Source organism: Cnephaeus nilssonii (genome assembly GCF_951640355.1).
Source record: "Cnephaeus nilssonii genome assembly, chromosome: 10".
Classification (NCBI taxonomy): domain Eukaryota; kingdom Metazoa; phylum Chordata; class Mammalia; order Chiroptera; family Vespertilionidae; genus Cnephaeus; species Cnephaeus nilssonii.
The window spans coordinates 61,752,245-61,779,703 of record NC_137081.1 but is presented as its reverse complement, the minus strand read 5'-3'; the positions used below and the strand labels follow the sequence as shown (position 1 = coordinate 61,779,703).

Genomic DNA, 27,459 nt, shown 5'->3' with positions numbered 1-27,459 from the left:
AAAAAAGAGAGCAATGAATGCAGAGACTTATAGAAATTAATTCTTCTATGCTTCTGAACATATGCCCAGTTGACTGCATGGTAACTAGCAAGAATTTGGGTTAAGTAGAGAAAACAGTCTACCAAGTGCCACCTCTGTTCTTCAACACACTCTCAGGTGATAGTCAAGTTGCCACCAATCTTGAAGAACATCATAATTATAAAGCATAATCTTTGGAATACTCTCTCTTTCCTCCCCCAATACCGCCCCCCCCCCCGCCCCCCGCCAAACACAGCATTAATGTCAGACTATGAAGCGATCAGGATGCTCATATTCCTGGCAGAAGGTAAAAGGAGTTTCTGTGACCTTAAATAGTCTGTCTCTCAGAGCAACTATAGGAGTAAGAACAGTATTTAAAATATTAAAAACCAATTATTCCTAACAGTCAACATAGGAGCGTAGCAATGAAGGCCGAGACCAAAGGTGCACCATCAGGTAACACAGAATAGAGATCTTACACATGGAGTGGAGTCCACATTCTTTCCTTGTCTGAGTTTCAACAGCAATTTCTAGCTTTATCTCTTATTGTTAATAATCTTTTATGATCATATGCCTTGTCTTTGTCATCTTGGTTTTAAGCTTTTTGAGAGCAGAAATAGTAGATTGGCCCTCTTCCTTGTAACCTGTAAACATTGCTCCAAAACCGCCCATTGCATGCTTAGAAAGAGCTGGCCAGCCAAGAAGGAAGACAGGCTATGCACTGTTTTTTGTTTTTTCATAACTCATGTGAGTGGAACAGCATGTACAGTATGGAACAGCATTTACAATGTACAAGGTCAGGCTGAGAAGATGCCCACGCTGAGGGGCTTCGACAGAGGCCAATGACCTGGCCTCTGTAAGCTGCATCCAGGACACCTGCCAGGCACTTTGTAGAGTTCTCACAGCTCACCTCACTCTGGAGCTTGTATGCGTGAAGGGCCCGGTCCAGATCCACGGTTTTTGTAGTTGGAGCCACTTTGCCTCTGACACTGTGCACGTAGTCGTAGTGGTAGACAGCCTGGTGCAGAGAGAAGCAGGGTGCGCTGATTCAGACTCCGGCAGCATTGTTAGGAAGAAGCAACGTAAAAGGAAACCCAAGTTTCTCTCTCTCTCTTTTTATTTTATGTTATTTTATTTTATTTTAAATATATTTTATTGGTTTTTTACAGAGAGGAAGGGAGAGGGATAGAGAGCCAGAAACATTGATGAGAGAGAAACATCAATCAGCTGCCTCCTGCACACCCCAGACCGGGGATGTACCCGCAACCAAGGTACATGCCCTTGACTGGAATCAAACCTGGGACCCTTCAGTCCGCAGGCCGACACTCTATCCACTGAGCCAAACTGGTTAGGGCTCTTTTTATTTTTTTAAAGGAAGCGTAGCCTGCGTCCCTTTGCCTGAAGAATTCTATCTGATATGTGACTGTGCCTTGTCCAATAAGATCAGAGCCAGGTGTGGCCCCAGACTGAGAAATAAGTGGAGGAGTTGGCTCAGGCATTAGAAGAGGAAGAGTGGCCATTTTAGCGCTACAAGTTCAAAAATAATAGGTCTCAATGTTCTAAGTCACTGGTGGGATAGTTTTATTTATCAACCTGTGGGGTTAATAATAATAATAAAAAGGAGCTTTGTGCTTGTTGTTCCTGCTCTATAGCAGGCTCCGTAGTGGGTGCTTTCCATCCATTTTCTCATTGTACGGATAAGGATGCTGAGACTTGGAGGACTAACTGCTTTTCCTAAGCCTTATTGATTGGTAGAGGCTGGACTCCTTCAACGTCAGAGCCTGCTTCCTTCTCATTCTACTTAATTAGTTTGCTCTAATTTATTAGAAGGTCTAGACCTGCTCTTGATACAAGGATACAAAAAGCAATTTTGGAAGCTTTAAAACAACAAGCATCGTCTAGACTTAGATCACTTACAACCCCACCCCAGGGAGTTACCTGAACCCTTTAGGTTTTAGGAAACAAAAGCAGAATCTTTTTTTTATTTTTCAACTACAGTTCATGTTCAATGTTATTTTATATTAGTTTCCGGTGAAGAGCATAATCTTAAGTACTTTCTTCCCCAGGGAGAAAAAGCCAGGCACTGCCCAGGCGTGGTGTTTGCCACGTCTGCTTGAATGGTGGCCCCTGTCTTTGTCACTGGCCACAGTAACAGCCCCGATGGGCACTTACGTCACTTATTTGTTTCCCGCTTTGGACAGCCTGGACGTAGACTGGCGTATCCATGACCAACTTGTAGTCATTCCTTGTCTTCTTCACGTGAGCTTGGTACTTGATCTGCCGAGAGGAAGAAAATAAGCCTGCGTTAGACCATTCATTATATCGGAAATTGCTGATTTTCACAGCAGTTTTGGTTGTTTTTTAACTCCTGGCATTTACATTCACCAGCATTTATTCACTAGACCAGGCTGTGTTTAAAGTTTATGACAGTCACCGTAATCAATGCTTATGGTCATATGGGACTTCTAGGAGTTTTGACAATTGCTCTTCTAGGAATATTTGTTTTCTTACTAAAATCTTGAATACAGCATTGATCTTCCTAGCAAATCCTCTCTTTGCCAATAGATCCCATCTATAGCATCACAAACTCCTAACAAATTATATTTTCCTAAAATGACAATTATGTGCTCATTAATATATCCAAAAATAGCCCAAAAGGTAGAGGGAAGAGCCACGTGCACCTTCTCCTCCAGAGAACAATGGGATAGCTCAACTGCATTGTTGAATAGGAATGCCATATGCACTCCTGAGAAATGGTTGCTTGCTATGGCTTAGCATCTTTCTCTAGCTCAGCCTTCCTTACCATCACTTAAGACACAGCTGGTTTGTGACAATGTTCCTAGTTTACATACTCTCGCCTTGACGCTAGACTATGAAAAGAAGAAAACACATACAAAAACAAAACAACAACAACAAGAAAATCAAGGAAAACTCACATCATTGCGCAGATCATAAGCATGCTTGGCGTGGAGAATTTCAGGAGTGTCCCAGACATAGCAACCAATGCCTTTCAACCAGTTGAGGTCATCCTTGTACACAATCTACAGAATTGAAACAGATGAAGGGGATTGGCAAAATAAAATTTGACCATAATTTTAACACCAAAGACAAGGGGAACCCTCTGGACCGAGGTTGATTTTGTGGACTGAGAAGCAAAAGGCATCATGCAGTGAGGCCAAGGGGGCCATGGAAACATTGGCACACACAGCCTGCTTCCAGGGGTACCTTTGAGTTCCAATGGGATCCATGGGTATATAGGAAATCAGTGTTAGAGGGAGGCTGGGTATATAGGGAAGCAATCCTGGGAGGAGGCTGAGGTAAAGAAGTAGGTGAGTACGCTTCTCTTTAGGTTGGGCATGAGGGGCCAGGAGGGTGGGCCTTCATGAGCAATGGGCTTACGTCGCTGATCTGATCTGTGACTTTCCTGACATGACTGTTGACTTGCAAGTCGGGGTGGCAAATCCACTCATGGAGGTGTAGGCGGTAATCAATTTCACTGACTTTCTTCTGAGAATCCTTAGCAGTAACCATCTCTACCATGTCGGGCACAATGTTGATTTTCATCTTGTTCTTTTCATAAACGGACTTGTACAGGCGCTGTGAAGTTAAAACGACATGCCACTTACACAGGAAATTGTGCACAGAATCATGGCAATATATGACCTTCTTATCTGCCTTCTTATACACTTCTTACACACCTGAGAAGTCACGGTGACCAGCTTATAGCAATCAGTTGGGGGAAGGGCAGGGACTGGAATTTTCTGACACTTTCTACAGATTTGTGTGGGCTGGAGATGCAGCTTGGGCTGAAATAGCCCCTAGCTCTTTCATATATACACAATCAGAGCCATATGCACTGTTTAATAGAAACGGTTCTGATTTACAATAGACGACTCTATTACTTGGCTTCAGTTTGAAGTAAGGCCTTTGAGATTACTTACATCAATGTTATATTTGCCAACTCGGAGGCATCGCGCTGTATTTGGGTCATCTTCAACACTTCTTGGTAAAGTATAAAGAGCTTTGAACTTTTCATATTCTTCCCGGTATTTGATCTATGGAGATAAAGCACAAAGAAAGAAACATTGTTTGGGAGAGTAATGGATCCATATTGTCATAAGAGCATGAGACTGAATAGGAAGATCTCATCTCTGAGATCTAGCCAACATGGGGTTACCACTTCTGCGAGACCATTTACTCATCTGTGCATAGTCATACCTGCCCAGGTTTCCTGAGGCTTAATCCAAACTATATCTGAAAGTACTTTCTAAACTGTAGAGAGCTATACAATTGTAGTTACTGTTTGTAATACTTCTATGCCAATACTAGTACTGCTGCTACAACTAACTCATTTAAAAGATTATGTAATTTTAAAATAACCTCTTGCCCTGGCCGATGTGGCTCAGCTGGTTGAGCATCATCCCATGCACCAAAAGGCTGCCAGTTTGATTCCCAGTCAGGGCACATGCCCGGTTGTGGGCTCAATTCCCAGAAGGGGGCGTGCAGGAGGCAGGTGATGGATATTTCTTCTCTCTCATTGATGTTTTTCTCTCTCCCTCTCCCTTCCTCCCTCTTTCTTAAATCAATAAAAACATATAAAATAAGCTCTTTTGTAATAATGGCTTTGTTTTTCTTAATCATAGTGGGAGGAAAGATGTGTTCAGGAACTTCTTTGTTTTTAACAATTGACAAACCTGATGCTTAAGAGACACAATCTTTTGACTTTCACTTTGTACAAGGGTTTCCAAATATACAGTGCAATCAACTTCTACAGAAAATCCAACTTTTAGTTTGTAAGTTGTATTGCCTATTAATTAATGCTGCATGATTTCCTGAACTAGGAGGCAAGGCCTTACAGAGACTAAGATATAATCTCCTAGCACACGATCAAACAGCAATTCTCTCACAGCTCAGAACCCCACGTCTCAGTGCAACAACAGGAGACAGGAGTATTTGTGTTAGAATTCTTGCAAATCTCTTCCTTGACTAGAAACCAATCAAAATTCCCATCAGAATTTTTTAGAACATTAGTTCACATGTTCCTTACAGCTAACCCATTCCTCAATTATAAAGAAGGTAGTATTCAAAGGCACCTTTAAGAAGAAAACAAAAACCTGCTGTTGGAATCCTTCTTTTAAAGGGTTAATTTCTCAGTGTCCCACCTTGTTCCAAGAACAAGTTGCCAAGACTCCTGCCACTGTAACTTTTTCCATGACAAAAAGAAATGAATGAATGAATAAGCCTCTGCTAAGTTTTCTAAACTACTATCTACAAAGCTTCTTTTCCTAAATGAAAAGTTTGCTCCTTTGGGCTAGTCTGTTTGCTGTCTTCCAAGTAATTGGGGCTTGGAAAAATCATTTGTATTAGTTTTTCTCCAGGTAAGAATGAAATTAACTTCATTATTACATAACAAAGCCTTTTTTTAAAAAAAATTATGCATCTCTAGGTCCATTAGAGGGTAGTGAATCAACTTACTAGGTCACTAGCATTTTAAATGAATAGAATTGAAATGATCAGAGTGCATTGTCTTTAGTGTAGCAGTAAACATTTATGTCAGAAGGAACTCACATAAACTTTAGGTGTGTGTGGGTGCATATATGTGTGTGTGTGTGTGTGTGAGAGAGAGAGAGAGAGAGAGAGAGAGAGAGAGAGAGAGAGAGAGAATTGTGTTGACTTGCAATATAAAATGAATTTCTCACTGTGGGTCTTGATAAAAAAAAGTTTTGAGAAATACTGGTCTGAAATGTTACATAAAATGTTCACAATTAAGGGGGAAAAGTTTCCAAAGAGGTAAAGTTCCTGAAAGAGAACTGGGTTTATTATAACTGCAATGAAGGTTACAGGAAATTTTATAATAAAAGGTTTTACTTAAGAACATTTTAGGCATAAAGGGTTAAAGGCCACAAGACTTTATACTATATTTAAACAGCCCACGTGATTTAGAATTTTTTTTACAATCATGTCTATACCTAAGAAAAGTTGTGCTTTAAAAAAGTAGAATTTCAAAAGATTTAAACTTTTTTATATTTCATGGTTATGAAGATAATTATTTACTTTTTAAATCATTTATTCTAGAGTGGTGTAATGAACAGTTAGTTATAACACTCACTGGTTTATTTTTGTACTACAATCCACATAATTCTATTGGAAGAAAGCCTATTATTCTGTATGGCATATTATGTCTTCTGTCTATCCTCACTTCTGGCTGAAACAGTATATCCACCTATGTCATTTGCAGGCAACCAGCCTAAAAGGCCACAGCTGTTCGTTAAAACAGGTGTTTGTGATTCTTTCTAGACTTCAGGGCCCTTGAGAAGAAGAAATACTAGTAAGTGCCCAGTGTCTGTGATGGCTGAGCGCCTGGAATTGTTTGCTGGTGGCATACTCCTATGGAAGTGCTGGGAATACTGGGCAACATGTGTTTCAGCCAAAAAGGTCCTAGGAGTGGTGAGCTGGGAGTGGTGAGCTGGGGAGGGCAGGGAGTGGGTGGCAAGGCTATCCCACTTGCACTGACTTACATTGCTGGCCAGGTCCTTCTGGCTCTTGGCGTGTGTCAGGGACATGGTGCTAGAAGGCAGGATGTAGCTGGTGGCTTTCACCTTTTCCCAGGCCTCCTTGTACAGGTTCTGTGGGGGTTAAAAACCTTCTTGTGAATATGGAAAAATACATTCTGGAAAGCTTCTGAGTAGTAGATTTCCCCGTTTCTGTCCTTCTCAGACACGCCCCAACAACCTCCAGATCTTCTCACTCTGGAGGATCCAAGTGCCCCTAAGTGAGTAACTGGTTTAATGCCATGACAGTAATTTCGTAGCCCATTATTTTGTTCTCTACCACAGTACCTATCACAGTTTGATAGTTCCCAGAGTTTTTGATGCCATAATCATTCCCCATAGGTCTAAGAATTTCTGGAAGGTGAAAACCACTAACATTAAAACACACACACACACACACACACACACACACACACACACACTTGTTTACCCTCCCCTACTTTTATGTAGCTAGTGGGAGCTCAAAATACATTTGTTTCCACTCCTACATATTCATTTATCCAGGAGAAATGAAAACTTATGTACACACAAAAACCTATATGCAAATATATATAGCAGCTTTATTCATAATTTGCAAAATCTGGAAACAACTCCAATTCCTTTAACTGTGAATGGATAAACAAACTGTGGGACACCCATGCAATGGAATAGCATTCTGCAATAAAAAATAAACTACTGATTTATGCAGCAATGTGCATAATGCGTAAAGTCATTTTGCCAAGAGAAGGAAGCCAGGCCAAATGGGTACATACTATATAATTCCATTCACATGACATTCTGGAAAAGTTAAACTTTAGGGATAGCAAACATCTCTGTGGATGCCAGGTGAGAAGAGGGGGGCAACAAAAGAGAAATTTGGAAGGGATACAGAATATTTATGTATCTGGACTGTGGTGGTAAATACATGGCTTTTTTTTTCATTTTAATTTCTTTATTGGTTAAGGTATTACATATTTGTCCTCATGCCCCCATTACCTTCGTAAATACATGACTTTGTGTTTATCAAAAGCCACAGTGCTATATACCTCAAATAGTAAAATTTACAAAGAATAAGGGAGGGAAACTAAAATGGAGTACAAACTGTAACAAATAAATCTAATCTATATATATATAAGTCTAAGCGATCATCCAACCATTCAACAGTAGCTATTACATGCAATGACCACCAGGGGGCAGATGCTCCAATGGGTAGCTATGATGAGCACTGACCACCAGGGGGCAGACGCTCAACGCAGGAACTGCCAAGCTGTGGTGACTTGGCAGCTGCAGTTCTTGTGTGACACAGCTGGAACCAGAGAGGAGGGAGCCCGATTCTGGGGTGCATCACCCGAGAACCGCCCTCTCGCAATCCGGGACCCCTTGGGGGATGTCGGAGAGCTGGTTTGGGCCCAATCCTTGCAGGCCAGGCTGAGGGACCCCACCAGTGCACGAATCTGAGCACCAGGCCTCCAGTTGTATTATAAATGGGTAACAAGACTACAGTGGTGGAAGTGGGGAAGAAAACAACCAATTTAGGTTATTTTGGAAAACGATATTTTGACAAAGAAAAAATTGAGAAGTGATCAGACTGTAGGAGACTAAGGAGGCATGAAAACTAAATACAAAGTGGGATCCTGGATTCTATCTTAAAAAGAAAAGGTACATTAATGAAAACACTGGTGAAATCTAGATAAAGTCTGTAACATTCTAACAATGATAATTTCTTAGTTTTGATCATTATACTACAGAGAAAAAAACTATGAGGGAATTCTATGTACTATTCTTGAAATTTTTTTGTAAATCTCAAATTATTTCCAAATGAAGCTTTTAAAAAAGTGTGTTGAATTAATCAATTCAGAAGAGTTTAAAAAAGGTTGTTTTTTTTTGTTTGTTTTTTGGTTGGTCTATAAGCCACTGGTCACTAGAGAAGCCAGAGGACATGTTCAGGGTCAACAAAGAATAGCTCCAGCAGTACCTGCCTGCCACATGGAGGAAGTTGCCGAATTTGTGTCAACTGTGTGCAATCATGCAATATTCAAATAGGGGCTCATCTAATTGCAACTAGGAGGATTTATGAGCTAAAGTAGGAATTTGAAGGTCCAACAAAAAACCAAAAACTGGACAAACCTTTGGGAATAAAGTGCCTATCCCTTTTATTTTCTTATTGTCTCCAAAGCAGGGGGTGGGGGAGAGGGGAGAGGTGACTCAAATGAGAGAGGAAAAAAAAACTCAACTCACACTGCTATAAAGATTCTTCAGATTCTTGGTTCTGTCATAATCCACTGTTTCCAGTACTGTCGTATACTTGTCCTTAATCTGATGATAATTTTCTTTATATCTCACCTACAGATAAAGAAAGATGGGCTATTCTTTTCTGCTGTTGAAAAGATGTAAAGACAAACGAAGGCTCGTTCTGGAAGAGAAGACAAGCAAGACGCACCTCACTGGCATTGATGCCGCTCTGAACAGCAGTCACGTAAACTGGTGTGTCTGTGACTAGGCTATAATTCGGTAGATTGTCTTTACTTGCTGCCGAGTATTTTATCTGTGAAGAAAAACCAAAGTCTCTATAAGGGTAAAATATAGGTCCGCAGTCAGATGTAGCAGTTTGTGCCAACTTAGATGTGCCCTTATTCTTAGGCTGGGTTTCTGCATCACTCCTAACAAAGAGGCCACCCTGGTGTGGGCCTGCAGATTTGGGATGGCTGTCAAAACTAATAGCTTCTCCTGACCAAGAGTGAGGTCTGGATCTTTTCTGGGCCCCCTTCCTCATTTTGTCATCTTTCCCATGCCTATACTCCACCCGGACGGCAGCCCCTCAATTTCAACATTCCGTTAGTCTGCTCTATCCAAGCTGAACCATATGCTGGGAGATTTCCCAAATATGTATGTTTTCACTACAGAACTTACCTACCTACAGTCAAAGCGCGCATTTGCATTCTACTATCTACACATTAACCTGATCAACGAAGGTCCCGAAGCTTAAGGTAGTTTACTAGGAAACACCTCCCAGGCAACGTTCTGTTAGAAACGTCTGATGCCTTAAACTACTGAGAGACTCACACTGAGAGGGTCCAGACCAGAGCAGGCCACCAGGAGAGGTCTGACTGGGCAGTGGACCTTCGGCTCCCTTTCATCATGCACTGTTAGAACAGCTTTCTCTGCCTGGGCACCGGGACAACCTGGCTAAACCCCACTGAGAGCACCATGGGTTCCATTGGACCACAGCCAATGAGTCCTTCTAGGAAGATTGGCTTACCTGACTCTGAAGGTCATACGACTTCTTAGCTTGTAGGATCTGGGGTGTATCCCAGACATAGCATCCAATGCCTTTCAGCCAATTCAAGTCATCTTTATACACATTCTGCAAGAAAGAAGAAATGGCAAAAGATATAGGTACTCAATGAATTTGCAATGGATGCTTTGATAATTTCCGATCAGCCCTTGGCTGTGCTTGGTGGTCATAGGGTGGACTTCTCAACAGCTGGGAGGTCTTTAGTGCCCTGGCCTAACAAAGCTTAGGAGGAGAACAATAGCTAAGTTTTAGTCTAGTGTTAAACGGACTACATATTCAACATGGATATCCATGGCTCAGAAGGAATTCTTACACCAAAAGGTGGCTATTCATGCCATTTTGTGTTGAAAAGCAGCAGGGTTTATGAATACAGGGATAATTAATAATTAAGGCGGGGGGAGGGGGTCAGGGCAGGCTGGGTGAATCCTGTAATTAAGTTAAGCTGCAGGAAAGACATACATCGCTCAGGATCTCCTGTGCGTTCCGGGCCAGTAGAACACTGGGTTCTTCTGGGAGAGACGTCCACTGGTGGAAGTAGTGGCGGTACTCGAGGTCGCTGAGGATGTACTGGCACTTTTTGGCCAGCACATGGTTCATCATATCATTGGGGATGTGAATATTGGCTTTGGTGTCCTCATAATGTTTTCTGTAGTTCAACTGGAGAAGAATATTTTTTAAAAGACAAAAATAAGAAAGGGAAATGTAAATTATCCAGATCAATCTCTTAGAGTTTTCTTTCCAATATAGATCAGTACCTTTAGAATAGACTAAGGTTAAACAAACATACTATAATACGTTCTTTTGTAAAAATTTCCCATGATTTTATAACGCAGGATAAATAGTGACCTTATTGTCAAATACAGAGCCCTCGCTGTGTGTTTGGTAATGAAGGAGGGAGGGGATGGAGGGTGGAAGACTCAAAATCGGCGAAGACACACACGCTAAGTGGCAGGGGTGGGGAAGTCTCAGGACTGACTCATTCCTCCCCACCCCACCCCCAGCTAACCTCGAACCAAAGGGCAGGTCAGAAGTAAAGAACTTTGCTTACCGCACTCCTCATCTTTTGGAAATCCAGGCAGTGAACCACACTAGGGAACTCACTGATTTCTTTTCCAGCCAGGTAGTGACCCTTCTGCTTCTCAAATGTCTCTTTGTATTTAAGCTGTGAAATAGGTACAACATTGAGCACCACTGGGATTTTCTAACCAGCCCTCGTTCCCCCGTGAAGACTCTCAAGTCTCCGAGAGAAAAAAGTCCTACTGACCTCACTGTTCACATAGTCAGCATGCTTGGCTCCAACAATGGGGATGTAGCGTTCATCCAAGGTATAGCCGTAGGCCTTGGTTCCCTCCCACGCCCCTTTATACAGTATCTAGAACACAGACAAATGTGGGTCGACAAAAGTTTACTTTCAGATACCACCAAAAAGAAAGTGGTAAAATCAAGGTAAAAGATTTATGTTTAAAGGCAAGCCTTAGATCTCTGTTTAAGCCATTAGTGTACCTACCTAGGAACAAGGTAGAGTCTTTTGGCTTGTTGCAAATGAAATCTACAAACTCTGAGGCATTTTGTAACAGAGGTTAACCACATTTACAGATCTAATAAAAGCAAAAACCAATTTGCTCCTAGTGAGAAGACCACCAAAAATTGCTTTCCACTGAGATTAAACACACAGGCATACTATGTGCACACATACATTGTCTTTTAAATTAGCCAAATTAAAATTGGAGGGCAAGTCCTCCATTCCTTGGCTGGAGATGTTTGTACATGACTGCTGAAGAGGGACCAGCTTTTTTTGTCTTTTCTCTGATGGTGGGTGCTCAGTCCCGTGTGCACCCGGAGCTGGTACAGCACTTGTTACACTATTTGTGGGTCTATTCCTCTCACTTGTATGAAGTCTTGAAGGGCTTGTCTCATTTGAGCTTTAGCTCCTCAGTGCCTCCTACAGCACCTGGCACATCATAGTAGCTCAAAATATACCAGATGAATAAATGCTACATGCTCTGAACAATATGCTACTTTTAATAAACAAAATTAATACAATAGATATAATAGATTTCCTTTATAAATCCACTTGTTCACAAAATCATCCAAGAATGTGAATACTGACAAGAGCATAAAGTTAGCAACTGAGTTGTGTATCACATAAAATAGAACTTACGGTACTGTAGAGTTTTCCCATGTCTTTGGAGTGAGTGATATATGGTGTATCCGGAGAAAATGTATACTTGCCCTTTATTAACTTATTAAATGTTTCTTTATATTTTATCTAAGGAAAGCAAACAAAACAAAATAAAACCTCTGGTTACTATAAATGTATATTTAAGGTTTCATAAGACCTACCTAGTTAGATAAAAATCAATCTACATTTAGAGATTAAAATGGACTGGAGATTAAAATTTCAGTCCATTTCAGCTAATACAATAGAATAACTTGGACAAAAATTTGGATATTATCTAAAAGCGAGTACAATTATACACCTAAGATATTCTCTCCTAAAGATTATCTTATAAACCCTCCTTCCTCAATTTTCTTACAAACCAATCTGTTCAATGATAGACAACTGGCTTTCCAGTTTATGTACCTCATTATTCACAAAGCAAACTTACATCACTTTGATTAACTGAGTTAATCTTGGCCAAAACAATCTCTGGAGGATCTTCCACACTTGTAAAATTAGGATAGTTGTCGAGAGCAGCTTTCTTATATTTCACCTGCAAAGACAGAGATGATGAAGACGGGTCTCCGCCTATAGAGCACCCATTCCCACGGGGCAGGTAAGGAGGACAGGCAATTAGGTAAGAATAACAGGCTCTGTGTACCTGATTCACCATTTCTTGGTTTTTAGTAACCCTCACATGGTCCACAGAATCCAGGGGGATCCAGCCAATGCCTCGGAGCCATTCCAGGTCGGCTTTATAGACATTCTGAGAGCAGGAAGAGAGATATAATGCAGGGGAAATGACCGGACACAGGGTTGCAGACAGCAGATTAAAAACAAAGTATTTTCAGCATTTAAAGGATTTCAATCTTTTGTAGCTGTTGTCTTTTCCACTCAATCATGATTTCATCTGTACACCTGAGCAATAAGTCTTGAACCTCTTACTATGAATGAGGAACCTCCTTCTAGTCAAGTCTGCCTCTACACTTCCCCACCTAGTTCCTGGATTCTCCCAGTGCACCCACACGGTATGACGAGGAGTTACTAATATGATTCAAATTCCTATCTTTTACTTCCTGTTTCTGTATTGGTAGTGATGAGACCTATGCAGGGTTAGCTCCTTCGTGTGCCTGAGCATCATGTCAATGCATCGTGTTTATGTTCCTACAGACAGCTGGTGTCGGGTAGAGATCTTGATTCAGGCCTCAGTGCAACGTGGCCTAAGCCATATTATCTACCCTAGCTTTACCACAGTCTGAATGAGAAATTCAGGGCCCTCATGTGGCTCATCAGTATTTTGCATCCATTTTGCTTTGATTCCTTGCAAGCAACTGCTTCATTAATGCCTTGAAGAATGAGATGCTTGGCAAAGCAAGAATGGGGCATTCCCAGGGCCTTGACTATTCTATCATGCAATGTTGTCAGAATCCCAACTCAATTCCCACCCAAGCCAGTTATTACTTTAAGTCAGTTGATAGTTTTTTTATGCAAATGTGAGTGAGGAGTTGCTAATGTGATGGTACAAAAGCAGCAAATTAAACAAAAAAATGAGGTTGAAGTTTACTCAGAATGCAGCCAGTAGGTAGTGCTGTCACTCACTCACTGCTCCTGATCTTGCTCTACTTCATATCTAGCTTCAGTTCCTCCTGGGAACATACTAAATATTTACGGCTCCAAGTTTCAAAGAGTGGTGGTTCCGGAACGCTACTTACAATTCTCAGGGTATACTGTATGTTTCTAAGTAATTAAGAAACAAAAGTCACTTACATCGCTCTGTAGTTCATAGGCCTTCTTGGCCTGAATAACATCGTTTTGGTCAGGATGACATGTCCATTGGTGCAGGTAATTACGGTAATCGATGTCACTGATAAGGGACTGCCCTTGCTTGGCGGCCAACACCGACACCGTGTCAGCAGGTATGTTGATCTTGGCCTTTGTTTTATGATAGTCCTCTTTGTACAGTCGATCATTCTGAATCTGGCCCGCGTGCTCAAACCACACTAGGTTAGGATCATCCCTCATGGTCGGCACACCAACATAATGACCTTTTTGCTTTACATGCTCAGCTTTGTATTTCAGCTGGTGGGGAGAAGCATGGAGATTCATTCCATCAGCTTTGATAAGCACACAGGGCAAAAGGGACGTTGGGCATCAACACATTCGGCCCCCCAGCCTTTTGTGTCACAGCCCCAACCCCGAAAATAAATAACAAATAAATTGAAATACATAAATATTAAAAATATCAGCTTAAAAATGGGGGGAAAATTTCAATCTGTCTTTCTTGGACCAGCATCTTGTATGATGTGGTTTTATCCTATTATGTGAATAAAGGCACTGATTTTAATCACATGGGGAAAAAATGGGGGGAAAAAGTCATTTGTTTTATAATTCTGGCAATATTTTATTTGAAGGCCTAGCAATCTTAGGAAAACCAGGGAGAAGAAGAAAAAGTGAAGATGGTGATGGATGTTAGCCAGACTTGTGGTGATCATTCCACAATATGTACAAATACCAAATCATTATGTTGCACACCTAAAACTAACATAATGCTATATATATATATATATATATATATATATATATATATATATATATCCATTTTACTGCAATAAAAAAAAAGAAAAAGTAAAGAACTCAAACGATAGCCTTTAAAGAAGCCAAGGATGGGGGGGGGGGGGGGGACTCCCAAAGCCCATGGGAAAAGGATCAGAAGGGAGCAGGTGCTCCCACCACCCCCTAGCCTGGCCACGGTGCTATGCCTTAGCATAACCGACTTGCCCCACGTGCAAGGTCCAGCCTTTGCAAAGTGCACTTATAACCGGATGAATTACCTCGCTCTGAACATCAGTAGAATGATGGGCATGAACAAACGGCACAGCATCCGGAGGCAAAATGTAGCCTGTGGCTTTCTGTTTCTCCCAGCCTTCCTTGTAGAGGTACTAGAAGACAGAGGGCCGCAACAAAGGGTTACACTGAAGAGTCAGAATGGAGGGAGAAGTCGTGTGCAGACATCTCCAATAGTCCCCACACAGAGTCCCAGGCATCTGAGTACAACCCATACCTGGTCCAGTATCCGGGCTGCCTCCTGGGCAGTGTGCAGCAGGGGGGTTTCTGTGAGGGTGTACTTTGATTTGGTGTCATTCCAATCTTTCCGGTATTTAATCTGGAAACCAGAGGCAAAGGCAAATGATTGATGTTAAGAAAGCATAATGTAAGCAAACTAGCATCAGTGATCTATCTCAATGATTAAAATCTGTATCTCAGACAATGATTGCATGCCGAGTGTGAGTAGGTGGAAAAGCTTTGGAAACGACATCTTCATGACTGGGCAATTTTAGAACGGCAGCCATGTACTTACATCATTTAGGATTTCACCACTTTGTTTTGCTGTCACATAATCAACTCTGTCATCCACAGGAGTAAAGTTCAGACTTTCGATTTTTGTGCGATACTTGTTCTGTGGGAAAGAAAATAGCTTTTAGACAATCGTAGTCACTGGTCCTGTGTGAGCTGAGAAAGATATACTAAATTTAACCCTTTGCACGCGCTTGCTTTTTTCTCGATTCCTTTATTCTACTCGGGATTTAATTTTTTAAATACCCCAGATTTTACAAAGCGCGGCAGTAGAATAAAAAACTGGAGTTTCTTTTCATACAAACTTATTTATTTGGATTTTTTTATATTTCAAATTATTGATACATTCAAAGAGTAATTTTAATCTCGACATCCGAGTGCAAAAGGTTAAGGATCCTTTTCTACTAGACGCATAGAGCACCATATTTGAATGGCATCTTCTTGGCAATTTGGCTTCCTTCTTAGCATTCATTTATTTATTTATTTAAAATATTTTTATTGATTTCAGAGAGGAAGGGAGAAGGAGAAAGAGATAGAAACATCAATGATGAGAAAGAATCATTGATCGGCTGCCTCCTGCACACCCCCTACTGGGGATTGAACCCGCAACCCAGGCATGTGCCCTTGACTGGAATGGAATCGGGAACCTTTCTGTCTGCAGGACAATGCTCTATTCACTGAGCCAAACCAGCTAGGGCCTTAGCATTTTATTTTGAACAAATGGCTAGCTTCTTATGCCTCCCACGGATTTTAAAATAGCTGGTTTGCTTAACTCCCCAAGTCATGCAATGTACCATAATATATATTACATGTTTTATAATACTCAATACATTTTTTAAAACTAGACAAAGTTCTCTCAAAGTATTTTCTTGTTGCTGACAATAGAAGTTTTTCATATATACAATTCCAAACATAATGAGCGTATTGGATATTATATTGTGGATGTGGTCCCATAGTGTCATAGAAACAGCACAGGATTATTTTTTGGGGAAAAAAGTATGTCTGGCTCAAATGACAGCAATTGAAATTGTTTAAATTGCTGATAATGGTAATGACTAAATTCTGGCTTGTGTATTTTTTTTAATGCTTACCTGAAGATATGTTTAGATGGAGGAAGAGGGAGGTGGGGAGACAGAGAGAGAGAGAAAGAGAGAGAGAGAAACATCGATGTGAGAGTGAAACATTGGTTGCTTTCCATATGCGTCCTGACCGGAGATCAAACCTGCAATCTTTTGGTGCACAGGATGATGCTCCAATCAACTGAGCCACCCAGCCAGAGCTTGTGCATTTTTTGTTCATTCTTTTAAGAAGTGTAACAAATGGCAGGATAAAATGTTAGAATACCTCACTGAAGATATCCCCAGCATATTTGGCGTGATTGACGGAAACGGAATCATTGGGCATCCACCCGATTCCACGCAACCATTCCAAGTCGGCCTTGTAAATAGCCTGTGAAAACAAGGGGAAGGTAAAGTCAGCAATCCTACCCACAAGTCCTGTTTATTCTGTCCATTGGTCTGATGGAGAAATACAATTCAAAAATTATATACTCAAACAGCCAGCCAGGTAACATGTAAATTAATTAGGAAGTCAGGTGGCAAAAACTGAGGGACATATTTTCTATTTAAGAGGGATTAGCTTCCGCTCAGCTAGAGTGGGCTCACGCACATTCAGAGCTTCCTCCTCTGACTTTTTAAGAGAAATGGGAAATCCTAGATTTGTATACAAAATTTTCTGATCTAAAAATTCTGGCAACTTAATTAAAAAAATTTAAAAATTGTGTCAACTAAAAAAGCATATCTGTGCCTACACCCTGTCCGTGGACTGCCACTATTTTATTTATGATATAAACCTGTTGCTACTTAAATTCTATGGAAATCATATTTTCATTGTAATTGTCCTTACCCTGTAACAATTAAGGACTATATTCACACTACCATTTATTTCTTGACACAAAGTCTAGATCCTTTATGGCTTTGGTGATTTTGATACCATACTATCAGGTGTAACTAAAACCAAATTCTTGGCAGTATAAAGACATGGAGATCTGATCCAAGGACTTAATGACATAAACTTTCTGGGAGTCCTGGCAAAATACAGAAGAGCTCATCCTAAAATGCGGCCCACTCACATCGCTCTGCAGTTCGTAGGCCTTTTTGGCCTGAATCACATCGTTCTGGTCGGGCAGGCATGTCCATTGGTGTAAGCGTTGGCGGTAATCAATGTCGCTGACCAGAATCTGGCAATTTTTAGAATGCAAGATGGAAAGCATATCCACAGGGCTTTGGAACTTAGTCTTCCATTTGGCCCAGTTCAGCCGATACTCTCGTTCATTCTGAAGCTTGCCAGCTATGAGGGCCCACCGGATCCTGTTGTCATCCCTGGCGGTGAGGGTGCCCACGTAGTGGCCCTTCTGCTTCTCATGGTCAAGCTTGTATTTATACTGGAGATATAAAAACAAAGCAGATGGATCAAGCTCGTACTCTCAATGCACCTAGTCCTAGGGCATTCGCTTACAAAACTGAGACGTTAACCGAGGCCACACTCACATCACTGGCGATCTCCCTGGAAGCCTTGGCAGACTGTATCGGGATGGCATCCAGCCGCACGTCGCAGCTCACCTTCATCTCATCCCAGCCCTCGCGGTAAAGTTTCTGAAGAGAACAGAGGGTATCATTCCAGGTTCAAATTTACCAGTAACTCCAAGGGCTCATGTAGAATTATTATCAGAAGGGTGCAGTTTTGAAGACCCAGAGCCAGTTAAAGAAAAGGGGATAGGTGAGAGAATCATTCTGCACCATGGTACTGAAGTATAAAATCGTGTCTGGAGTCCAAATATCTGAGGTTGACCAGAGTTCTTTCTTTTTAATTTCAGTCATAGCCTCCACATAGTTGTAAATGGTTTATGTAAAAGAGTTGAGTTGCTTCATGGATTGGTAGCTTTGGGATAAATTTCAGTTCAGACATGAATGGGCTAGTATTGAATTTCTTTATTCAATCATTTAATTTATTTAATTTTAAAATTCAATCCAATTTTGTAATCTTTACAAGTAGAAACTTTTTAAATTTGTGAGGCCTTCCCCCCAATGTGGTTTCTTAGATTTTATGTGATTGATGATGCATATTGTTTGGGAATGTTAGATGTTCCCGCTGAAGTACAATTGAGTATTAATAGCCATTTTTAAAGAAAAATGTGTCTTTTTTTTTATAAAGAGAAGTTAAGATACTGGTTTATAGATAACTTTATAAAGAATATACTTTCAGGGATCATTTCTATAGTTCATAACAGAGAACTTTAAAAATATATGTTCATATTTAAATAGGTACAGTCTGTAGTGACAATGTCACAAAGACTCAGAAATAACAGCAATTTAAATGTATAATTTAGAAAACATACCAACCAGTATGGGATCTTGAACAAGGAGAGGTGAATTTTAATTATTGATAATTTCATCCTTTGCATATCTGAACTATGAGTGCTCAGGTAAATTGTGTCTTTGTAAGTATGGATACATTTTATAGGAATTTTCATTCAAGTTTTTGTGACTGTGTGTGGTCCTATTTTAATAATCAACTTGTTTTCTTAGCCAAAGAAAAAAAGTATTGGGGGCAATGGAGAAATAAGGACACATATGTAATACCTTAATCAATAAAGAAAAAAAAAGAAAAAGTATTCTCCACATTTAAATTTATTATACTAGAGAATATTCAATGCAAACTTGTCATTATATTATTTTAAATTATTGTTTTTATTTATTTCATTTTGTTACATATTATTATTACACTATTTTTTTTATCACATCTTTATTTCTTTATTTTTGTTTGCTTATGTGGTCAAATGTATTTTTTATTTGAATTAAAAATAAATCTGGCTTGAGACCAAACTTCTTCATCTACTAACTTTGAATACATGAAAATTCCTTAATCATTTTAAGTTTCAACTTTCCTATTTAATACAACAAAATAACCATATTTTACTCATGTGGCTAGTTTGAAGATTAAATGAGTCAATTTAACATGAATTTGCTTGGTTACCTATAAAATTGTATACAAATATTCTAAAAACATTGTGCTTTCTAAATGATGGAAAGTTTTAAATAGTGAATTTCATAAAGTTATAATCATGGTGACAACTAAAGAAAATGCACATTTTGGTTGACATGCAAATGGGATGTTTGATTTCTTCCCAAATATAAGCCATTCTCATTAATATGTAAATATCTAAAGTTAATAACTTTGCTTTTGGCATAGTTTCAAATGTTAGTCTTGCTTATGTCATCATATCCAGCTGGGAAATTCATCATGCAAACAAGACCACAAGAAACTTTTGAGGAAATTCCTGCCCAAGTTGCCTCTGGATCAAACCAGAGCGCTGAGGAGGCTGTGCTCAAATGAAGAGCTGACGGCCTCTCCACCCAGTCACTTGACAAGCGAACACTGCCCAAAATACTGATTCCGGTCCTCCCCCTCCCAACCCCCGCCCCCCTCCACAAAAAAAGTATCAGGGCCCTAACATTTTATTTTTTTCCCAAGCCTTGGAAAAAATTAGCTCTCAAGTGGTGCAGTATAATAGAGTTGAGGGTACACAGTTGGACACATGGTGAGAAATCTTTGCTTGGCAGGTTCCTTCTCTCACAAAGATGTATTACTTTTCGAAAGATGCAAAGTTGCAATCTATGGTGAGTTGCACTAAGGAAGTATCCTTCTTCTAAGGTTATGCTTATTCTACGCGAGAAACCCCTGTGATCCATGAAGGCGGTACCTTCTTGAACGTTGCTGAATTACGTTAGCCACATAACTAAATTCTCTCATTTTATCTAACAGATTTTTAACCTTTTGCACTCGGATGTCGAGTGTGACTCGACACGGTTAAGCGAGTGCAAAGGGTTAAGTTGATGCCCTCGCTTCTCCCAGGCATATGATGATTTATTCTGCAAATAATAATAATTTTGAATTTTTCTTTCCAAAATTTATCTCTTATTCTTACTCTCATTCAATTATTTTGGCTTGAATGAGAGGCTTACTCAGCTAGAACTTTTAGCACACTGGCAATGTTAGTGGGCATCCTTGTTTTACTCCTGACTTGAATGAGAAGTTTAGTTACTAAGGATGTGCCTGGCCTTGGATTGGAGACTTATTCTTGTAGTTATATCAAGACAATACTCATTTATTCTTATTTTGCTATGATTTGATTTTAGAAAATAAGAACAGATATTGAATTTTGTTGCATACATTATTCCCTTTTGTTCTATCACATTATTGGGTTTCTGAAAATAGAATCCTCTTGGAATTCCTGGATGAACCCTAGTTGTTTGTGTCATGTATTTATGTCCAATTTTATGTATTAATATTTTACTTAAGATCTTCCTCATCATTGGTCTAGTTTCCATTTGTGAAATTATTTGGACAAGTTTTGGTAACTGTAATGGCTTTTTTTTCTTTCATTGGGCTCTATGGTAGTCTTTTTTTTCCCCCTTAAAGTTTTGAAAGAATTCTTCTGTAAAATCATCTGGGTGACCATGACATTTGAGAGAATGTAACGTCTTTAATAATCCTCTCAATTTCTTGCTATATGTTTTTATTCTTTTTCTGGGGTCAATTTGGTAATTTGTAATTTCCTAGAAAATTCCCTATAGTCCAGATTTTAAAATTAATTTGTAGAGTTTTGCAAAGAATTCTCATATTTCAAGTTCACCTGACTCTGTCATTAATTCCCCTTTCCTGTTTGTGGGTCTCTTCATTCCTCTTTCATCTTTCTTGTCCTTACTCTCTTCTCCCTTTTATCATGTTGACACTGGCGCACCAATAACTGACCCTGCCCACTGACTCTGAGGCGGGGATCTGCTCCTTTCCTCACTCCTGGTCCCAGGCTGATGGTGAGGAGTCTTTCTTGCCTCCGCCAATCTTCTCTCCCTTGACTATGAAGAGTTCCACTGGTGATATTGTAGCACCAACTCAATGACTCTCTAAACAAAAGGGAGTCTGTTGCAGTACTTACATTGCTCACATTGAGCGCATTGGCTCTGGCGAGATTAATTTCTGGAGTATCTGGCATTATGTGGATCGAAGTTTTATCCTTGTCCCAAACTTCTCTGTACTTTGGCTATGGAAAGAACCAATAACAAAAAAGTTACTTCATAATTTGTAATTTTGCTAGTTCCAATGCACAACTTTTAATTTTTCTGATCCAAAACATTTTCATATCTAGAGCCTTTTCACATAGATTACTCAAATTTGATATTAAATCTGTATTACTGTATTAATACCCTTTATCAATAATTTGAGTTTTGGTTTAAAATTAGAAAGTAATAATAGAGCAACTCTGTCAACATTACTTATTAAAATATTTGCTATCATCAATATTATGATTATTAGATTACCAGGCTAATGATTTCTTTCTTTCTTTCTTTCTTTCTTTCTTTCTTTCTTTCTTTCTTTCTTTCTTTCTTTCTTTCTTCCTTCCTTCCTTCCTTCCTTCCTTCCTTCCTTCCTTCCTTCCTTCCTTCCTTTTTTTTTTTTTTTTTTGTTAACCCTCAACCAAGGATATTTTTCCATTGATTTTTAGGGAGAGTGGAAGAGACAAGGAAAGACAGAGAGAAATATCGATGTGAGGGAGGACCCTCCGAGGGCCTGGGCAATGATTTCATTTATTTATATCACGAACCTAATTTTATTATAGAGAAAACTAGAGCCTGGTGCACGAAATTCGTGCACTGGGGGGGGGGGGGGGTGGTGTCCCTCAGCCCACCCTGCCCCCTCTCACAGTCCGGGAGCCCTCAGGGAATGTCCTACTGACGGCTTAGGCCTGCTCCCTGCGTGCCTAAACAGTCAGTAGGCCTCCCTCTGCAGGAGGCAATCTGGCTGATCAGGGGAAGGCGCCACCCCCATCATCCCGCTGCTGCTGCCACTGCTGGCCACCGCAGCCACCAAGGTGTTTTCATTAACACAAACTCCAGTCCCTTCACCACAAAAAAATGACAACTTTCTTTAGGCATTTTCAAGATGTCTCTTTCATAGGATATGACATTTCTTTCTTTCTTTTTTTTAAATCCTCACCTGACGATTTTTCCATTGATTTTTAGAGAGCATGGAAAAGAGAGGGAAAGATAGAGAGAAACATCAATGTGAGAGGGACACTTTGATTGGTTGCCTCCTGCATGAGCCCTGACCTGGGCCTTGGCCAGGGAGGAGCCTGCAGCCTAAAGTAAAACTGCTAAATTAGATACAATCTGGCTAATGTCCTATAGGACAATAAAGCCATCACTTTTTGAATTGGTGTGTCTTCTAGACAGAAATAGTTACATCCTTAAAAGCCTAAAAATTCTTTTCATCTTCTCACTTTGCTGATCATTATATGTAACTTTCCTGGGCTGTAAAATGTCAAAATATATGGAACTTATTTGTTAATTGGTGTGTCAGAGTTATGTGTTTCATAAAAAAGGAAATGATCATTCTGTGGGCCTCTAATGCCCCAATTATACTGAAAGGACTTGCTGTCAACGTTTTCCTCTGGGCCTGTGCTGGGCCGCGGCCTGTGCTCCCAGGCTGCTTGGTGGGGCCGCCCTGACTTTCTGGGGCCGGCGAAGGTACCAGGAAGGCTGCTTTGGCCGGGCCGCCCTGGCCTCCCAGGGCTGGCAATGGTCCCGTGAGCCTGTGGGCTTGGCACCTGTCCCCGGGACCCAGGCCGCTTGGCACCACCATGCCCCTGGCCACTTGATGCCTGCATGTGCAAATTAACCTGCCATCTTTGTTGGGTTAATTTGCATATTTACTCCTGATTGGCTGGTGGGCATCACAAAGGTACAGTCAATTTGCATCTTTCTCTTTTATTAGTGTAGATGGTACTTACAATACTAATATTTTCAGCATTTGACTTAGCAAGGACAACTTCTGGTGTGTCAACGATGCTTGTGTACTTGAGATTCACCACAGGTGTCCGGTAGACACTGTCTCGTAGGATCTCCTGGGCATTTTTGACTCTCAGTACTTCGGGAGACCCATCCGGCATCCAGCCAATGCCACGTAACCACTCCAAGTCAGCCTTGTAGATAACCTGAGAAAGAAAACAAAGTCAGCTAGAAACAGGCTTTTTAAAAAATTAGTAAAATAAGCAAGCAATTTTTTATGTTACATTTTATCTTCCACAAACAGCAATAAAAAATGAGTACTCTCCTGACAAACATAACTTCTCATACACACAGTAGTGCTTTGTTCTGCCTTTCCTCTGTGGCAGGGGGTCCGTGTTTGGGTGCATGTGCACATTTTAAAAAGCAGAAAGATGTAGAAAGAGCTCTCTGTTTGGAGGATGCATGGAAAATTTTTGAATAATATTAGATAATCATCCTACTAGTCAATGTGGAATTTAAAGCAAGAATAATGGGCTCTTTAGTACGTTCTCCACAAAGCAACCAGAATGATCTTTTCAAAGTTTGAAATTCAAATCTGCTGTCACCACATTCCCTTATCCTGTGACTTCCCATTGGTCCTAGGATAAAGATCAAAATGCCTAACATGGACTAGAAGGCAAGGGATGATGTAGCACCACTCCCGACTGTTCTCCCAGCCTCATCTTACGTGTGCTTCCCTTCCACCTGTGCGTTCTGACCAAACCGGCCTTCTTTCAGTTTGTGGTTTGCATATGGCCCCCTTTGCATATGTTGCTCATTCTGCAGGAACATCTTCTGTGTCCTCCTCAGAGCCACCTCCTACTCTCCCTTCAGAGCCACTAAATCAGCAGTTCCTTAGATAAGCTTTCCTACCTCTCATGAGCCAGAGATCACTCCTCCGGCCATCTCACTATTTGCTGATATTCTCCAATTAACACCTATTTCTTTGTTATCAATTCCTAAAGCCAGGAACTTGGTCTCATTTCTTCTTTATTTACAATTGTAACTTTAGTGTTTAGCACAACACTTAGCACATAATGTGCCTAATATTTAAAAAAGACAATTAAGAATTCAATCCCTACCCTAGCTTCACAATTCTGGTCTCAATTGTTGTGCTTTTTTTTCCAAGATAGCAAGCACCTCCCTTTGAATTGGGATTTTCATGTTCTTGATTATCTAAACCTGTTTCCCTAGACATAGGTAAGTGGCAAACCATATCAAATTGCTTTATGTTAAGCACCAGTTGTTAATTTTATAAAAAACCATGATGTTCTTCAGAAATGGTATCTTAATAACTAGGTAATAAGATACAAATACCAGGCTAAAAAGGTAGTAAGAGGATTGAAAAAGGTAGGAAACTGTCTACCTACATGAAGAATGACATATCCAGAATTCAGAAGAAAGGATTCTCAAAGAAGATTACATACACATTTTGAAATTTCCCTCCCTCATTCTCTAAGAACTTGATTGCTGTGCATGCCTCAGTTCACTAATGTGGGTCAGGTTAGTGAACAGACTGCCTTTCTTGAGAAAACGGCCTACATTCACCAGGTGGCAATTCATTTCAAGTGATGGGCGTACATCCTGCAGGAAACTCATTCATTATGAGAAAGCATCTTTTGAAGCTTAGGGGAACCAAGTTCACATAATTAAAAAAAAAAAAGGTATCCCTTCTATAGAAAAAATAAATAGCCCGAGAGAATCATCATTTCCAAAACATTGAATGGGCATAAAATATGAGTAAATCTAAAAGCACTTCAGGTAAATTAATGAAACACCAGGCTGTGAAGAATACTAAGTTAAGGGAAACCAGTGAGTCTGGAGCATGCTGCTAACCTTTGAAATTAATTTTAAGGAAAATAGCCTGTCCTTCTTCAATGCATAGTTGAAGGACCAGGACAGTCCTTAATAAACTACAAACACTGCCCATGTTCACAAGTCTATAGAAGAATTATGAAAATAAAAACTTAACAACAAAAACGAAAATGTTCTGAATAAACCCAGCAGTAAGGTAGATACTTAATAAGCTTATGTAGGGGGGAGTGTGTTTTCCCACGCACTGGAAGGAGCGGTCAGGCAGAGCTGTGGACGGCTTCCTTCCCGGGGACAGCTCACCCCTCAGGCCCCTGCCCTGGTGCTCCCCTCACAGGCACACACTTACGTCACTCTGCAGGTCATACGCGTTCCTGGCGTGGATCACATCGTTCTGGTCAGGAAAGCAAGACCACTGGTGCAGGTACTGGCGATAGTCCACATTGCTTGCTAATGCCTGGCCTTCTTTGGCGGTGCTGATGGACACCATGTCCCCCGGGATGGAGATCTTAGCCTTGTGGTCATTGTAGGCCTTTTTGTACAGCCTGTCATTCTGCATCTTTAATACATTTGCTGCCCAAGCCAGTTTAGGGTCTTCCTTGGCATTGCGACATCCAATATAGTGGCCTTTCTGTTTCTCATAAGCATTCTTATATAGATACTATTGGGTGTGAACAGAAGAAAGAACAGTTGTTTTTCCAGATTCAATTAGTCTAGGCAGTCAGTTCGAAATAGCTCCGTTCCCTTAGATTCCTCTCTTTGGGGCACTACAAGCACCTCTAGGCAAGAACACTGTGAGCACCTCTAAGGCAAGAAGTGTGCTTCTAGCTTATCCTCCAGTACAGGCTTGTCCAGTGTTTCCCAAACTTCAGTCAAGGTTTGGCACCCTCACATGGTTTGCCACAAACATGTGCCAAATGTACTCCATACTTTAAGTCAATTTGATCCTTTGTTTAAATAAATTTATTTTTTTAAAGTGTAAACTTACTTAAATGGTTATTTTAAAATTTATAATTCTATCTAAGTGGGATAAAATCAGTATTATTTCTAGCACACATGGAAAGACATATATAACCATTTTAAAAATGCTTGTTTATGTATTGCATAATATATCACTTTGAGAAACAACAGAATTCTTTTCACCCATAAATCTCTAAGTGCTAGTGAATTACCTTATATTGAGAAGATATTGAAAGTAAAATAAAAATTTGTGCTTAAACATAAGAAGAGCAGAACTAAGCAGAGATGCATGAAGATCATCAAATTGTTGTAAAGTTGTTCTTAGATTTGGGATTTTAAAACAAGACACTAATAACAATGACCTCCACTTTACTTAAATATAATTCCTGGGGAAATAAGTTAAAGATTAGCATGGCATTAGCCCCCTGTGTGCCTCCTAGTGTTTGTCAAAGCTGGGCTAGGAGGGGCTCTTACATCACTGGCGATATCCCTGGAAGCCTTGGCATGTTGGATCCCAATGGCATCTGCTCTCAGGTCATAGCCGGTCATCTTGACATCTTCCCAAGCTTGCTGGTAGTGTTTCTGCAATTGGAGATTGCAATGCTACAGTCAGTCTGAAGAGGGAGCTACTGAGCAACATGCTAACAGTTATACTGAAAACTAATCTCCCCTAGAGCTTTATAAAATAGGCTGGTTTCATATGGAACTTATGTTCCAATCATTTTTTCATGAAATTTAGTAAAGTTATCTCGAATAACTTTTTTTAAAGAAGGAAATTTAGGAGACAGGAAATCATGTTAAAATGAGAAAAAATATTATTTGGCTTTTAAAAGGAAAATCAATGATGGGCCACTAAAAAGAGAGCTAAGTATTATTATACATGCATAGGTACTTTTATGTTGTGTTTTGGCAAAATCACTGCATTTTTCCTTCCAACAAAGATAAAGACACACATCTCTAAACACACACACACACACACACACACACACACACACACGCATTACCTTAAGGACTAGAAATAAAAGGAATTGTAAGGAAACACCTTTTGCTAAATTCTTTCCGGAGCATATTGCCTAAAGGTTCAGTTAGGCAAGACTTACGTTGCTGATCTGCAGGGCGTTGATCTTGGACTGCAGCATCCCTGGAGTGTCGGCTGGCACATTCACATTAGTCTTCTCTTTGTCCCAGGCATCGCGATACAATGGCTGGTAAAAATGAAAAACTAAGGATGACTGACGAGTAAATAAATCAATTACCATATGAATAAAATCACAATTAAAAATTCTCTTTGAAGGTTTTCTTATATAAATATAGATCACATTTTGTTTTTATTTAGGAAGTGCTAATAGTGACTTCAACAAGAGGAATACATTCGTGTGTAATATAATATAAATGTAAATGAGTCAGAAACATGGTAGTAAAATAATCCTTTTGCATTTATTC

At 40.1% G+C, this 27,459-nt stretch overlaps 1 protein-coding gene across 1 annotated transcript in view; it reads right to left on the bottom strand.

The window, feature by feature from the left end:
* Positions 1–27,459, bottom strand: part of NEB (nebulin) — a gene marked incomplete at its 5' end in the record, with an annotated part of 191,460 nt that overhangs the window by 55,317 nt on the left and 108,684 nt on the right. Inside the window, 27 exons of the mRNA XM_079783149.1 lie at positions 929–1,036; positions 2,191–2,295; positions 2,955–3,059; positions 3,418–3,615; positions 3,960–4,073; positions 6,537–6,644; positions 8,787–8,891; positions 8,989–9,093; positions 9,808–9,912; positions 10,303–10,500; positions 10,892–11,005; positions 11,108–11,215; positions 12,005–12,112; positions 12,453–12,557; positions 12,666–12,770; positions 13,772–14,083; positions 14,836–14,943; positions 15,066–15,167; positions 15,363–15,461; positions 16,703–16,807; positions 17,490–17,801; positions 17,908–18,012; positions 21,357–21,461; positions 23,208–23,411; positions 25,406–25,717; positions 26,491–26,598; positions 27,117–27,221. Coding sequence (XP_079639275.1) covers positions 929–1,036; positions 2,191–2,295; positions 2,955–3,059; positions 3,418–3,615; positions 3,960–4,073; positions 6,537–6,644; positions 8,787–8,891; positions 8,989–9,093; positions 9,808–9,912; positions 10,303–10,500; positions 10,892–11,005; positions 11,108–11,215; positions 12,005–12,112; positions 12,453–12,557; positions 12,666–12,770; positions 13,772–14,083; positions 14,836–14,943; positions 15,066–15,167; positions 15,363–15,461; positions 16,703–16,807; positions 17,490–17,801; positions 17,908–18,012; positions 21,357–21,461; positions 23,208–23,411; positions 25,406–25,717; positions 26,491–26,598; positions 27,117–27,221 — 3,768 coding nt within the window. The remainder of the gene's footprint in view (positions 1–928; positions 1,037–2,190; positions 2,296–2,954; positions 3,060–3,417; positions 3,616–3,959; positions 4,074–6,536; positions 6,645–8,786; positions 8,892–8,988; positions 9,094–9,807; positions 9,913–10,302; positions 10,501–10,891; positions 11,006–11,107; positions 11,216–12,004; positions 12,113–12,452; positions 12,558–12,665; positions 12,771–13,771; positions 14,084–14,835; positions 14,944–15,065; positions 15,168–15,362; positions 15,462–16,702; positions 16,808–17,489; positions 17,802–17,907; positions 18,013–21,356; positions 21,462–23,207; positions 23,412–25,405; positions 25,718–26,490; positions 26,599–27,116; positions 27,222–27,459) is intronic.